The sequence below is a fragment of the Mustela putorius genome, unplaced genomic scaffold, assembly GCF_011764305.1.
Source record: "Mustela putorius furo isolate JIRA1106 unplaced genomic scaffold, ASM1176430v1.1 tig00000129_pilon_pilon_pilon, whole genome shotgun sequence".
NCBI classification, from domain to species: Eukaryota; Metazoa; Chordata; class Mammalia; order Carnivora; family Mustelidae; genus Mustela; species Mustela putorius.
The window spans coordinates 9874650-9890837 of NW_025421290.1; the positions used below are offsets into that span (position 1 = coordinate 9874650).

Here is a 16188-nt window from a genome sequence, read left to right on the forward strand (position 1 = left end):
GAGGTGAGATGTCCCATTTGCTCAACAGTTTGCAGTCCAGTGGGAGTAGGGGTGAAGCCAGGCCTGGCCCACCAGTCTTCCCCATCCTGGGACTCCGCTCTTGGCTTTCAGTCTGGTCATCCTCAGCAAGCCTCTGGAGGCAGCCGGGCAGGGTTTTCCTGCAGGGCACGGAGCCTGCCAAGGACAGCTCTTGCATTTCAGCCCCGGCTCACTCCCCCTTAAGTAGAGGTGGTAATGACACTGCCCCAGGACACAGCTAGGACCTTTCCCATTCCCTCTTTCACGGGGCCAGTAGTCTTGGCTTAAGGCCCCTCAATTTGTTCTGGTCTGTGCTCTGCAGAGGGTCTTAAGAGGAAACGGAGAGGGGAGAGGGGCACACCCAAAATGAGCGAATTCAAGGAGGACTTATTCTAAGGGTGTAGGTATAGGGGCAAGTCTTCTCCAGTATATTTGTGGCTCAGGGCAAGAATACCAGTGTGACCTTTTGCAGATCCCCTCTTCTCTGGCTCTCCATCTTTTTTCACATTGATTACATGTTGAAATAATATTTTGGGGTATTTTGAATAAAATATAAAAATTTTTACCTACCTTTTTAATGAGACTAATAAAATTTAGTCACATGCAAATTCCATTATTTCCACTGAATGGTGCTGATTCTGATTCAGGGGTGTCCAAACTCTTGCATTTTTAAAATACACATATACACAGAGACTCATTTATAATTCCATCTTTTAAAAAATGTTTATTGGAGTGTAGCTGACAATGTTTTATTAGTTTCAGGTGTGCAACGTAGTGATTCAGCAATTGTATACCTTACTCAGAGCTCACCACAGGTAAGTCTACTTACCATCTGTCACATACAGTGCTGTTGCAGTATCTTCCGTTTCTGTGACTGCATTTTAAGTAAGCTCTATGCCCAGTGTGGGGCTTGAACTCACGACCCTGAGTGAGTTGTATGCTCTACAGATTCAGTCAGCCAGGTGCCCCTGTGACTTACTGACTGATAAGTCTGTATCTCATCACCGTCATCTGTCTCATCCATCCCCTCTACCTCTCTGTCAACCACCATTTCTGTGTGTTCATTTTTTCCAGATCCCACATATAAGTGAAATCATGGTATTTGTCTGATTTCATTTAATGTAATACCTTCTAGGTCCATCCATGTTGTCACAAAAGGCAAGATCTTGTTCTTTTTTATGGCTGAGGAATACTCCATTGTGTATACAGACCGTATCTTCTCTGTTCATCAGTTAGTGGACATCTGAATTGCTTCCATATGTTGGCTATAGTAAACAACACTGCCATAAACACAGGGTACCTCTATCTTCTTGAAACTAGTGTTTTCATTTTCTTTGGGTAAATACCCAGTAGTGGAATTACTGGATATATGGTAATTCTATTTTTACTTTTTGAGGAACCTCCATAATGTTTTCCACAATGGTGCTACCAATTTACATTTCCACCCAACAGTGCCTGAGGGTTTCCTTTTCTCCACATTGTCACCAGCACTTATTTCTTGTCTTTTTTATGTTGGCCATTATGATTGGTGTTGAGGTGATATCTCGTTGTGGTTTTAATTTGCATTTCCCTGAGATGAGTCATGTTGAGGGTTTTTTCATGTGTCTGTTGGTCATCTGTCTGAAGATTTTAAGTAAGCTCTACACCCAGTGTGGGAAACTCACAACCCAGAGATCAAGAGTTACATGCTCCAATGCCTGAACCAGCCAAGCAGTCCTTTCCCTGTCTTCTTTAGAAAAATATCTATTCAGGTTGGGACTTGGATTGTCTTTTTTGTTTGTTTGTTTTTGGTATTGAGTTGTATAAAGTATATTTTGGATACTAACCCCTTATTGGATTTATCATTTGTTAATGTCTTCTCCAATTCAATAGGTTACCGTTATGTTTGTTCATAGTTTCCTTTGTTATTCAAAAGCTTTTTATTTTGGCGTAGTCCCCAAATCCCATACTGTGTATGTGTTCTTTGAGTTTTATGGTTTTGTCTTGCATTTAGGTCTTAACTCCATTTTGAGTTTTCCTGTGTATGGTATAAGAAAGTGGTCCACTCTCAGTAGCTGTCCAGTTTTCCCATAGAAACTATCTTTTCCACATTATGTTCTTGCCTCCTTGATAACATAGATCAATTGACCATATACAGGTGGGTCTATTTCTGGTCTCTTTATTCTGTTCCACTGATCTGTTTTGGTGCCAGTACCATCATGTTTTAAGTACTACAGCACTGTAGTCTATCTTCAAGTCTGAGGTTTATGATACCTTCAGCTTTGTTTTTCTTTCTCAAGACTGCTTTGGCTATTCAGGGTCTTTTGTGGTCCATACAAATTTTAGGATTATTTGCTCTTTTTTTTTCCCCAGGGTATTTTTACCCCAGATCCTCGGAGTGTGCTGTTGGTGGCTTTCTCTCATTGAGCATTTCACAGCTGAAGTTTAGAGGACTTCCCCAAGGCCCGCTCCATTTCGCTGATGTAAGCTTTAATGACCACTAAGGACAGAGCTATCGTTCATGCTTCCCGTTTGGTTCACCCTGTTTCCTGCATCAATCATGACGTAACTCTGGGGTATGCACTAGACAGGAGCGTGTTTTTAAGTGTAGAAGGGCAGTAGAAGGTAGGTAGGAGGAGCTAGAAGGGCAGTAGCCCTGAAGCACATGCCCTATTTGGGAACCCTTCTGTTTGCTAGCCTTGGTTCCTCCTGCTGCTGGACTGCAGGCAACAGTTCCGCCGTAATCACTCCTGGTATCCCTGTCTGCCTGCAGGTGGCCCCACTCTATAACCTGAAAGGGGTAGAGGGCAGATTGGAGGGGGTGATTCTCCAAACTACTTGGTTCTCCTCTCAAATGAACAGATCCCCTCTAACCTCCGATACTTCACTTTCTCTCTTGTCCTGAAAAGTCTGGGCAGATTCCAAAGGCAACCGCCTCAGGGAGCTGTCTTTAAGGCACGGAGTCACTGTAAAGCAATTAGTTCTCAGCTTACCAGAGATAGACCATTATTGTTAATCCACCATAAACTATAATTTTGGGGATTACCAGACCTTTTTCCTTACCTAGCAAAAAAATTCTTAAAAAATTACCCTACAGGGCGCCTGAGTAGCTCAGTGGGTTAAGCCGCTGCCTTCGGCTCAGGTCATGATCCCAGAGTCCTGGGATCGAGTCCCGCATTGGGCTCTCTGCTCAGCAGGGAGCCTGCTTCCTCCTCTCTCTCTGCCTGCCTCTCCGTCTACTTGTGATCTCTGTCAAATAAATAAAATCTTTAAAAAAAAAAAAATTACCCTACAATTTGTATAAATTATTCCAGAGTTAAATTTCATTTTTGCTACCCTCGGTGTATCAACAGAAATGAGTAATCAGAGCTTGAAAAAGACACACATATTAGTAAAGTACTGTTAAAAGATTTATTGCAATAATACAATAAAAGTTTAGAAAACATTTGTTATGACTCAAACTGGTTTGGAAGTCGCAGAGTAATGGGAAATTCCTGCAACATTACACCACAAGGAGATTCTCAGACACTGTGGTTCTTTTAAAAACAGCATGGCCCTGAATGTTTCTTTCCAAATTATTGATACATGAATCCTTAAGTGAATCCTGTCCATATACCCAATGTTAACATACAGTTTTTCCCTTTAATTTACAGATGTGCAAAACTTCTCCTATAGTCCATCCCAAAAAAGAAGTCTTTAATCGACCATTTTAAGCAGTCTATTTGGTGCCTGTAGGTTTTTATTAGTATTACCTTGTTTCAACAAGTCATTTTATATGGAAAACATGACCCAAGTTCTATGGCTTTTGTTTAAAAAAAAAATACCAGCTTCAGTTTTTTAAAAAGCTGTTTACATATGGTTCTGGCACCTACATGAAAGATTTTAATGAGCAGCAAAGAGAGTAGGAAAAAACAGTGGTTGAAATGTGTATTTAAGAATATTTACAGAGTGGATCCAGTGCAAAATAATGAAAACCAAAATATCTCAGCAGTGTAAGCCAGTATGTTGGTGTTCCAAACCACTAAAGGGTTTGATCATTTAACCCTAAATAAAGTGCTTCTAGTTGATATAAAAAAACAACAAAATATACTCTATCAATCCCTACTTCCTGTGTCCTTTAAGTTTTGTTGACTTACTCTTTAGACAGGAGTTGTGATCTCTGGTTTCTATTCTTTACTGTAATCTCACACTCATGGTTTCTTAAGCGGCCTACGGGAGAGAAACCATAATAACTGTGCATCTTTTATAAGTCAATCTCTATCCCCAAGCCCCAAATCTGTCTTCCGTATTCTCTCAGCTTGAAACTAAACTCTTCTTGAGGATTTGAAGTGCCTAGACAACCCTAACCTCATGGGATTTTAAGTTCATTTGGTATTTGTTCAAGTCTATGTACCCATTCCCTACGAACTTCCGACCTGGGTGGTACTACGCTAGCTCAGCCGTCACGAAGCTGAGTACTGACACCAGCTACTAAGAACCCACATGGAGCAAAGCCTGTTACCTCCCTGAGTGGAAAATTCATAGAGTCCGGGAACTTGGAACTCCTGGATAGGAATAAACACCCTTCTTCTGCAACTCTACCAAACGTTAAATATACCAATAGCAAAAGCTATATAGCACCTCGGATTCGGAGGCAAAGTATCAACTATAATAATTACAGGAAGAAAAGAAGCTAGGGTAGGGTAGGTCTCTGAATGATTTATCTGAGGTACGGTCATGCTCATCACACTAACAAGATACGGTAATAATGCCTGTTAGAAATTTTTCCATAGGATTTCTTTTTGTAGTTGTTACATAGGAGTTTTTGCAATTATTAAAAATAAAAAACTACTTACACATTTGTACATAATGCCTCTCTACAGTTTTCTTGTGAGATTGTCACTAAGAGAATGACACGACAACACATTGGCTGAAAATGATCTCTTGGTGAGGGAAAATTCTGTCAGAGAAGAGTAGGATCAGCTGTGATTCGCTCTGCATTTCTGAGTGAAGGGAGTGTCCCTAGAGCAACAAAGACCTCTAAGCAAGCAAGCAGGATGGTTTTCCCTGGGAAAACCCGCCACCTACTGAATCCCTTAGAAAAAAACGGGGACACCAGAAGAATGACCAGAGGCCATTTAGTTAAGTGGCTTTTAACCTGAGCCCAGGCAGGCATTTAGCTTACATAAGGGAACCACCTTAATGACTTTTCACTCAAAAAAATAAGTTCAATTTCAAAATGCACATAGTATAGATGGTAGAATTCAATAACCTAGGTGAGAATGAATTTAATTCCTTTCAGAATATAAGAATATAGTTTTTAAATGTCCAGCCATACTTGCAGCTGGGATTTCTTCTGTTCATGGATGTGGGTCCAAAAATAAAGACCTTCATTTCTTTGGCGTGTGGGAGAAAGAAAAACAGGAATGTCTGACAAGCTATGACAGCAGCAGCATGAGTGAAATAACTTTCTACTACCCCCTCCCCAAAAGCCCCTCCCAAACAAAACCAACATCCTTGACCTAAAAAACAAACATGACCATATTCTAAAGAAATCAAGTATTTCAAATTGCCTGCTGGTGCTCCATACAAAAAATGATGGCATAAGCACAAACTCATATGAAACAGTTTTTATCTTTCAAGTCCTAATCATCAAGAATCACTGGCTTGTGATTCAACTTCTAAAACATAAAGTGTTCAGGAACAGTCTCGGCATCACAAGGACCAGAGTGTCAGCCTGCCTCTGCAGGCCCAGTGGCCCATGACCAAAGGGAGCCCAGGTGAATTTTCTGCTTCAGCAGACCAGCACACACACGCTCGTCTTCCACCAACACGGGTCTGGGCAGAGGGACCCCTGACCTAGCTATTCTAGCATAAGCATGTGGGTCACCCCCATCTGATACATAGAAATGCTTGTCCTCCCTGCTTTAAAAAAAAACCAACAGTTTAACCTCTTTTTGTTCCAGGCACTATCTTAACGGAACACACAAAGTTTACTCGAGTGTAGCGGAAGAACAACTTTCTTGACACAAACCTGGCGCACTTCGGCCGGTGCGCACTAGCGGTGTCCAGTGTAAGCCTTAAACCAGGAGGTCACCGAGGCGGCGGCGGACGAGATCATCCCGCCCGCACTGCTGCTAGCGATGGGCGGGGACACCTGACTGCTCTGGCTCTGGGAGCCCTCCACGGGCTGGGAAGGGATATCACAGAAGCGGGGGCTCGGCAGGTTCTCCCAGTCCGTGCCCAGGTCTGTCTCCTCATCACTGACGCGCTCGTCGCCGCTCTCGTCTGATTCCCCAGCAGCGCTGGGGTCCACGAACTCCATGGACTCCTCCAGGTCAGCTCGCACTTCAAAGGGTCCCGACCTGCACGAGCACACAAGCAGCATTGTGACAACAGTGACCCAGGCCTGCCGGGACCGAGGAGGTCCAGAGCCTGCACTGTACCCCCTGGTAGTCTGTAACGGCAGATATTGACCCAGATAACTGCCCTGGGAGGAATGCACACCACCACGCGCCCACACTGTTCCTCGGTCCCCCGGCTTGACTGGTGGAGCTCCGGGATGCACAGAGACCAGCCGTCCTGGTCCCAGGGACGACTTCCTCTCTGAACAACTGCAGGATCCACGCATCTCGGGGGGACAGTCCCACCAACAACCGTCACTTGCTGTATACACTGCTGTATCACTTGGTGGCACAAGTAATAAATGGTATAGAAAAAAAAAAGTACAGCTGTTCTCTGCCTTATGGAAACTCCTCATTTCTACGTTCTTAGGACTCAAAAGAGCTAAGTGGCCCAGCTGTATGCGTGTTAGCAGTGCTTCCTCGGACTGCTGCCAACAGCAGGCTCTGCACACATTTTCAGACATGATCACAGTTTTCTAGGGGCGCATTTATAACAGAATGAGCTATAACTATTAAGAATATAGTCATCTGGAATAATGCATATTTCTGCACTGTACTTTAGGAGAAAACTATTCCCCAAAGGTCCCTGATGACATCATCCTCTCCAAATCTAATAACCCTTCTCAGGCCTCACCCTCTGGGACAGCTGCTGATGACCACTGTGGGTCGGCGTCAGCAGACCCCACCCAGGCCCGCTGCTGCTCCTCCCCCGCCCCCTTCCAAGTGCCTGTCCGCCCCTGCCTCTGGAGAGCCCAGCTACACTCGCTCCGGGCAGGCAGTCCTCCCACAGACCCTGCTCTTCTCCCAGGATTTTCCTGGAGCCAAGGCCCTCCAGCAGCCCCTTTCTCTCCACCATTGCCCCCACGATAAGGACACATGCCTCTGATAATGACTTTGGGGGAAATGATAGGGGTTAGCAAAAATAAAATGAGATATCCTAGAATGGGTAGAGCTTGCCATTTTAAGTCTGTCTAAAATTTTTTATGGCCTTAACAATGACAAAAGCCTAGCACTGGCCTCCAGTGTACCTCACCAGGCCTGCACCTTCCAGCTCACTTTCTCCTGGGTCAAGCAGCCTTTGTTCCTCCAAGACAACCTTGCATCCTGGCTGTACCAGCAATAGTTAACAGCGAACATTTCTGTCCCAGGCACTGTTTTTAGGGCTTTACCTTAAATTGGAAGATGTACCATGGGGTCTCCCCTTGGTCTCCCTCAAGCAATTTACATATCAAAAAGCCCCTCTGACCAGGGGTTCCCAAGTCCTATCTAGCCCAGAAGTCCTTACTTTGCAAGGGCTGAAGGCATTAAGAACCAAGAACCTCTCCCCTTGACCCCCTGCAGCTTTTCCAAACAAACCAACAACTGGCATCTTATCTGAGTATCCCTTTCCTGTCTCCTTAAAAAGCTCTCCTTACAATTCCTCTCTTTTCTCTCTTCCCCTCCCCCCACCCCTTGGTAAACAGGTCTACTCCAAAGATTTTCTTCCGAAGATGCCTCTCCTTCCTCCTAGCTTCATGGCGTGCCAGAGCTCTCCACGTGAGGGCTAACCTCTCCGGCTCATCTCAGGTCATCTGAGCCAGGCGACCCTTCTTAAAACAAGGCAGCTGGGCTGCCGCCTTCACGCTCCTGCCTGGTATCACCCAGTAAGTCCCCCCTCAATGCTCTGCACGTGTCCCAGCTCAGGTCCTCTCTGCAGCAGCACCTCCTCGAAGCAGCGTCTGCTTGCAGCCAGCGGCAGCCACCTCTTCCCTTCCGGCGTCACCTACGCACAAATGTTCACAGCACAGCACCTCAGCTAGGTTCCCTCTTTCCCTAAACACAGCGCCTGCTCATTCCGTTCTTTGAGCTTTGTTGTCCAAGGGCCTCAGCCCCTAGCGCCACATGAAGCCTGCCTCCCTGCTAGCTGGGAGGCATAGCCTGTTTTCTGTTTCTCTTCCATGTTGCCTTACCTACATGGCACAGGACTGCCACTGTCCCCAGACCCCCTCTCAAAAGTTTTCCCAGGAGACAGACAGGAGTGATATTGGGTGGGGGGTGATACTCCCTCCAGGCAGAGCTCCGTGGGAAGTCACTTGGGACTCCAGTTCTCTGCTGGAATCCCACAGGGCAAAGTCTGGTGACATGCAGCAGACACTCAACGAAGTATTTCAACTGAAAAACCACTGGATGATCCCCAAAGTGGCCAGGTGGAGCAATTTTTGTTGCCCAGCATATGCTGAGTCAGACACATCACACAAAATTAGCAAGACAATGAAATCTTTTATACTTAATGTCACCAGGGAATAAAAATTACTAATTTTCTCAAGATGCTGCAGGGCATTATTCTTATTGATTAAGGTAACAAAATGACCTTTTTGGTTTTAAAACTCTCTTTTGCAAAATATTTCAAAAATATTACTGGACAGATATACAACAACAAGAATGAGCTCTTTGTAAACTACACAGTCTGGATGATAACGATATTAATGTAGGCAACATCACAGTAAAGACTGAATCCGATAAGAAAAATCAACCAGTATTAAATCCAGGGGGAAATTCTGATGAGCACAATAACTGCATGGTCTCAAAGTGTCTCCGCACAGACTGCTGCTTAGTTGCAAGGAAGGAAAAAAAATCTAGGAATTAGACAGTGGAGAAGGTGGAAAGCATCGTGACTGGGTGATCAAATTAACATCACCAATGAGGGACAGATGGTCACTGTGGCCCCGAGTGTCCAGGAAACACTCCTGGCCCAGGCAGTATTCTACCTCGAATGCTTGGATTCTTGGAATCTCACTACGAAGAAATACCAAATTCAGAAAGAAAGTTCTAGTAATATGAAGGGAAAAGTGTTAATGTCGTAAAAGACAAAGTAGGCCATGGAAACGTTCCAGATTTAAGAGGTTCAAGAAACATAGCAACTAAATCCAGCACCAGACTCTAGGTTGGATCATATATGGAGGTGAAAGTGCTATACAGGACATTAATCTGGTCCACAGACAAAACGTGCAGATGGGCAGTGGATTAAACTACTGTATCAATGTGAAATTTGCTGATGTTGCTTAAAAGGAAAATACCCTTATTTTTAGGAAATACAGATATAAGTATTTAGGGGTCAAGAGCCATGATACATGTATGTAACTTACCCTCACAGGGTTCAGGAAAAAAAATGTGTGTATGTATGTCTTTATGGAGATTATACAAATGATAAGGCAAAACAGTAACAAGGTGAGTCTGGGTAAAGATATATATGTCTTTGTACTACTTTATTTTTTGCAATTTTGACTATTTTTGCAAGTCTGAATTTATTTTGAATAAGATTTATGTTGGATTCTGGATGGGATCCTCACTTCAGCTGGTCTCCATGGAAACAGGAAGTCCCACCCAGGCTCCAATATCAGTCTTTCTATAGCCTTGACTCTGACTAAGGCAGGTCTGGAAGGGGACTTCTGAAGCTCTAGCTCCTGGACTCCCGGCTCACGGACGACCAACGTGGATGTAATGAGCCCGACTGAGCATGTACACTTCACAATCATCACACAGACCCCTACCCTAACTGGAGAGCTGACTCAAGGGCAAGCCCAGAGAAAACTTCAGACCCTCCAAAGAAATCCACCCCTAGTAGGACAACCACCAATACTGGGTATCATCCATCCTTTCCATTTTTGCCTAACTGATGGGTAAAAAACTGGAAAGCTGTTTTGAATTGCACTTCTTTATTCTTCACTGAGGCTGAAGACTTTTTTCATTTGGATACTGATTACTTGCATTTCTTTTGTGTAAACTGCCTGGATTAATCCTTTGGCTATTTTTCTATTAGGTCTGCCTTTCTTTTACAGATTTGAAATTTTAAGTGGTCTAGATTTTTAATCCATTGTCTGATATACAGGCTGCAAAACATACTGTTGCTTATCTTTTAACTTTCTGGTATCTGGTTTTTTCCAGAGGCATTTAGAGTTTTTACACAGTAAACTATGTAACTCTTTTCCTTCATGGTTTGGGGGTTTTGTGGCTTGCATGGGAATTCCCTCCCCACCCTGTGATTATAAAACACTGTCTTTTCTCGCTATTTTATAGGTTGTTTTTTTTTTTTTTTAAATAAAATAAGGTATTTTCTATCATCTGGAATTTATTTTTACATGCGGAAAGTAGTATGAGTCCAGCTTTGTCCCTGTATGAATACTCACTGGCCCGCTGCTATCGATCTATTATTATCTGGTTCAACATGCCGGGCCTTGTCGTGGTGCCCTCCCTGCAGGGACAGGGCCCGTCTCTGGACTCTCTTCTCTGTGTCTAGTTGCTCCACCTACCTGCATGCTAACAGCACCTGGTTTAATCACCTTTACGCTATGTTTTAAAAGGGGCCAAGCCCATCCTTTACTATTCTTTTCCAAAATTTCCTTGCAGCCTGTGCTTCTAGCTCAACTTCAGAATTAGCTTGTCAAAGTTCCGTGAAATATCTGTTGAAATTCTGATCAGGTTTCCTTTTGGGGAGAAGGAGCATTTTTATACTACTCAGCCTTTCTCTCCAAGAAAATCCTGAGGGTGTTCCCTGCCTCAGGCTTTCTTTCATCCAGGACCACACCTCATGCGCTGCCTAGCAGAAATTCAAGAAATAGATGTTGAACCATTTTTTTCAAGTTTCCTATTTTCTATGGTTTGCACATGTTTTGTAAAGAGTATTCCTACGTAATGTATAGTTGTTGCTGCTACAGTAAAGGGGAGCCTTTCCTCATTCTGTTATCTGACTAGCCGTCAGCACATAAGCAAGCAAGCTCTCCCGGATGGCCAGTTCAACCATTTGCAACAACGCCAACCTAGTTTCTTTCTTCCCGGCATAAATAGACCTTACTTCTTTGTAAAACTGTTCGGCTTCGCCTAGGCCTCCAGAATGAAGTGAACATAGCAGCGACAACAGACCTCCTCTTGTCCTCACTGTAGAGGAATGCCTTTATTAAACATCCACATAAGGAACATGTCACTGAAATAGTCTTTTCTGTAGGCTTAAGGCAGATATTCTTAATAATTTTTTAATTTGGAACTAATTTTCTTTAATTATTCACAGGAACTGAATTTTATTCACTGCTGTTCTGGCATCTATCAGGTTGATCTTATTAAACTGAAAAGAACAGATACTACACTTGATCTTAGCCAAAAGGCCGAGAAGCGATCAGGTTGATCTTATTATTATTATTTTTTAAAAATCTGTTCATGTGATTAAGTAGTGTGTACTGGTTAAAAGCACGAGCATCTACCACTTTGTGGAGTCAGATGCGGGCTGGGACTGGCTCTATTACTCTGAATGCCTCTGTGATCATGAGAACGAATTACTTGATTACGCTAAGCTTCAGTTACCAGCCAGCCCCTTCTGTAAAATAAGAATAATCAGCACACCTATGAAATATTGGCTCAATAAACATTAGCTCTTATTATTAAGGATTAATTTCCTAATGTTTAGGGGCACCTGCGTGGCTCAGTGGGCTGAGCCTCTACCTTCAGCTTGGGTCATGATCTCAGGGTCCTGAGATCGAGCCCAGCATCAGGCTCTGCTCAGCGGGGAGCCAGTTTCCCCACCCCCCTGCCTCTCTGCCTACTTGTGATCTCTCTGCCAAATAAATATAATCTTTTAAAAAAAATTCCTAATGCTGAACTCTTCCTAATGTTGAACTCTGAAATAAAGTACAAAGAGGATGGCAAACAAACCCACAGAAATCAACCACTAAAAACTGGGGTGGATTTCTAACAGGTTCTTGTGCTTTGTCAACTAATGAATGCAATTTGAAGCAAGGAGCATGAACTCCCTATAAAACGGCACAGAATTCTAGATGTGTGTGTGCAGTTCCCCAGAGAGAGTGCACAGCTTTTTCCACAGAGTTCTAAGTCCCAGGTAAGTTACTGTTTTAGGTGGGGGTGGGGGGGTGCAGAAAACACAAGCCAGTGGCTAAGGGCAGATTCCCATGGAAAGTTCCCTGCCATGGGGAGGAAGCCAAGCACCCTGGCCGGAGTAAAGACCCCCCCGAACCTTGGTTCCAGCTGTAAAGGCAAATGAACGATGGGAAGGGGACTCCCCAGAAGAACATCCCTGCCTTTTCTTTAGCCTCTTTCAAAAGTGCAAATACATTAACGAAGTCGTATCTCAGAAATGTAGGGACAGACTGTTAAGAGCATGGAAAAGGGGTATGTACTCAAGAGGGGTTACCTGAATGGTTCTAAAAAAAAAGCTTCCTCTACATTGGGCTGAGGGCCTAGAAGGATCCCACAGACCAGCCCTAGTTGGTCTTTTTTGTTACTGACTCTCGTTCTTAACCTAATGGATTTTAAACTAGTTCACCCCTGAAACTTCTAATACCCTTTATCTCCAGCTGATGGTGGCCAGAAAGACAAAAAGATGCCTGGGAAGAACTATTACGGTGGCAGGAGGCATGAAAGGAAAGGCACAGGAAAAGGGACAGACACTACAGAGTGCTCAGAAGAAAGGGACATGGAGTCTAAGAAATAGCTTCTGGTCTTCAAGCGTGGCACGAGGCGCCCCCCTCCGGGAACATCTGGGGTCTTCTATTTCATTTTAGGTGTTAAAAATGTCTGATATTAATTTTCCAAGAAATGATTATGTAAGGACCATAAAGGCTCAAACTTGACTAGCTGCTCTGCCCTTCTGTACAGGACCACATTATTTTTGTGCTTTGTGGAGACTCGGGGTGAGGACCAGGCCCCTGGGCTCTGCCGACACACACAACCACTAAGCTTTGAAGTACTCACAGCACTACCACTTAGAAAAAAGCAAGAAGCATTCTTACCTGCCCAGGTGTTCAGAGCTCGGACTGACCAGGTACATTAGGTTCCTGAGAGTATGCAGTGGTTGTAACTGATCTAAGTTTACATGCTAGAAAAAGCAAAAAACTGATTAACATTTTCAACCAAGTAACACATTAAAAATGAGCTCACAGCATATTTTCCATACCTGAGAAAAGCACAGGTAAAGAATATTTGCATTCAGTTTCTTCACTGCTCGAGTAAATTTCTGTCTACTGAGATTTTCCCCACAAAATTCACTGGAAAACAAACATACAGTTTGTAAAATTGTATCTTTCCGAGGAAATTCTATGGTAAAATGTCTATTTGGAAGAGTGTATTTTACACCACAGTTGAGTATAAAACATACCCCACATCCTTTGCTTCTTTATAAGTTAGACTCAACAGAGACTTTCTAAGAATGAACTGCTGCCCTCATGATGAGCGATTCCACCACATCTATAAAAATCACGAATGCATATTCCCTCTGACCAGCAATTCCACTTCTGAAAAGTTACTCAACACAAATACCTGCACACTAATGAAATGACAAATGTACAAGATTATTCTGTGAACAGAATTAGGGGACTGGTGAGATCGTGGCACACTACACCGAGAAACCTCTGCTAACTGTCTGCTCTGTGCAGAATGACAGCTGGAGGCTCACAATGGCCCCACGAGGCCCACCCAGTTTTTACCCCCACCTTCCTCACTGTCCTCGCTCTCCCCAGGGCTTTCTCTTGGTGCCAATGGACCCACGTGGTCTGCTCCCATCTTTCCTTCCCTCAGGGTCACAGGTGATTGCACACGGGCCCACTCACATACTGCAAGCCCCTGCCTCCCCGTCCCCCTCTCCTCCACTCTGCTTTTGTGTCCTCCACGGGCTTCATGACCAGCGGACACACCGCTCATTGATTATCTGTCCCTCTGTTAGAATGAAGGGCCAAGAGGGCAAGGATTAGGTTTTCATCACCACTGTACCCTCTCAGTGCCCAGAAAAGGGCTCAAATATTTGTTAAACACTCAAAAAGCAAGATGTAAAACACCCTGGCAACTTTTGTGTTTAAAAGGGGAGAGAGATGATAATACATATTTATTTGGCTTGAAATGTAAGGATGACTCAGCAGTGGTAGAAAGGGCTGAGCAGAACTTAGAACTGAGTATGCTGTAAATGTTTACATTTTTTTTTTTTTTAAAGATTTTATTCTGGGGAGCCTGGATGACCCAGTCAGTTAAGGATATGACTCTTGGTTTCAGCTTGGGTCATGATCTCAGGGTTATGAGACCGAGCCCTGTGTCAGGTTCCCCACGCAGGGCAGAGTCTGTTGAAAGGACTCTCTTCCTCTCCCTCTGCCTGCCCCACCCCCGGCCCCTGGATGCGCAAGCTCTCTCTCAAATAAATCTTAAAAAGAAAAAAAAAATTCATTTTTAAGTAATCTCTACACCCAACGTGGGGCTCAAACTCACAACCCAGAGATCAAGAGTCACATACTCCCCCAACTGAGCCAGCCAGGCATCCTTACATTTTTTTTGAATTCTAAGGCACTTGTTTTTTATTTTATATTCAGGTGTTATGATTTACCCAGTTCTTACATAGGAGCGTACCCTCTGAAGATCCTAGTTTTTCCTTCAATTACTTTCACAAGTGGGAGAATTCTCAGTGGTCTTCTCGAAGACTTCATGTGCAATTTTAAGATAATGAAACAAACTTGCACAGTAGGCTTTGGAAATTAATCTCAACATTTCCCAGTCGTTTTTCTGGCTTAATAATACTTAAATTCCTATTTTTGGTTTAATTAGAGTAAGTACTAATAGGAAAACGAGATCTGTGATAAAGAGGACTTCGTCACCTTCGATTACTTGCCTGTTGCACAGCTTTTTAGGAAGATTTATGTCAAGTATATGAGACAAGATGTTGAGCAGCTGAGTCGCGTAGCACAAGGCGGCGCTGATCGTGTAAGCGGGGTTACTGTGCTCCATGTCTGAGGCAGAGAAACAACCACACACAGCTTTAATTTCGACAAAAAATACCAGGGAACCTAGATTTTATGATCTGTAATTTTATCATTACATTGTTGATGGTTCTGTTTTGCTCCTAATAGACTAATAACACGTTCCTGGCCGCACATTAACGTTTCGTCACTTCTGATTTTTGCAGTGTGGAATGTAACCCAAGCAAATGAGCCCAGACAGACCCAACATAAATGAAATTGAAGTCTGAACTGCTTGGACCTGATAATGTATTATTTATTAGAACAGTAAATGCCCAACTTAAATGTCACCTCCTCAGAAAGGCCTCACCTAGGCTACACCTGTCTTGATGACATCACTTTGTCTCACCAGCACCTGGCACCATGTGCGACAGAAAGCACACACTATGTATTTGCTAAATAACTAAATGAACAATCTTTTCTCCACCAAAGAAAGCTACCAGAGTTTTAAAGGGTTTTTCTATTGGGCAATTTCTATCTCCGTTTTGGGCTGCTAAAAACAAGCTCTTTACAAAGATACTACAAAAATGACTCTACTGGATAAATATACTAATTAGTGAGGTCTTTTATATAAATAAAGCAGTAGCAGCCCCCCAAAAGTGAAATACCTAAAAATGGATATAACGTGGAATATCCACATTACATACAATGGAGTATGACCTAGTCATAAAAAGAATGAGATGCTAATTCATGCCACAAAATGGATGAACCTTAAAAACACTATGCTATTTAAGAAAAGCCAGACACAGGGTGCCTGGGTGGCTCAGTGGGCTAAAGCCTCTGCCTTCGGCTCAGGTCATGATCTCAGGGTCCTGGAATCGAGCCCCGCATTGGGTCCTCTGCTCAGCAGAGAGCCTGCTTCCTCCTCTCTCTCTGCCTGCCTCTCTGCCTACTTGTGATCTGTTAAATAAATAAATAAACTCTTTAAAAAAAAGAGAAAAAAAGAAAAGCCAGACACAAAAGGTCACACATTATCTGATCCCAATTCTAGGAAATATCCAAAATAGATACCTCTAGACCTACAGAAAACAAAATAATGGATCTTC

The 16188-nt window shown here is 43.5% G+C and overlaps 1 protein-coding gene and 1 pseudogene across 1 annotated transcript in view; both read right to left on the reverse strand.

The window, feature by feature from the left end:
* Window positions 1-3394: 3394 nt before the first annotated feature.
* ATG14 (autophagy related 14) overlaps window positions 3395-16188 on the reverse strand; it is a 36578-nt gene continuing 23784 nt past the window's right edge. The window contains exons 7-10 of the mRNA XM_045069770.1: window positions 15016-15133; window positions 13321-13411; window positions 13157-13242; window positions 3395-6341 (exon numbers count right to left, since the gene is read on the reverse strand). Of these exons, the coding sequence (XP_044925705.1) occupies window positions 6035-6341; window positions 13157-13242; window positions 13321-13411; window positions 15016-15133 (602 nt within the window). The 3' untranslated portion in view covers window positions 3395-6034. The remainder of the gene's footprint in view (window positions 6342-13156; window positions 13243-13320; window positions 13412-15015; window positions 15134-16188) is intronic.
* LOC123390601 lies at window positions 11358-11530 on the reverse strand (annotated as a pseudogene).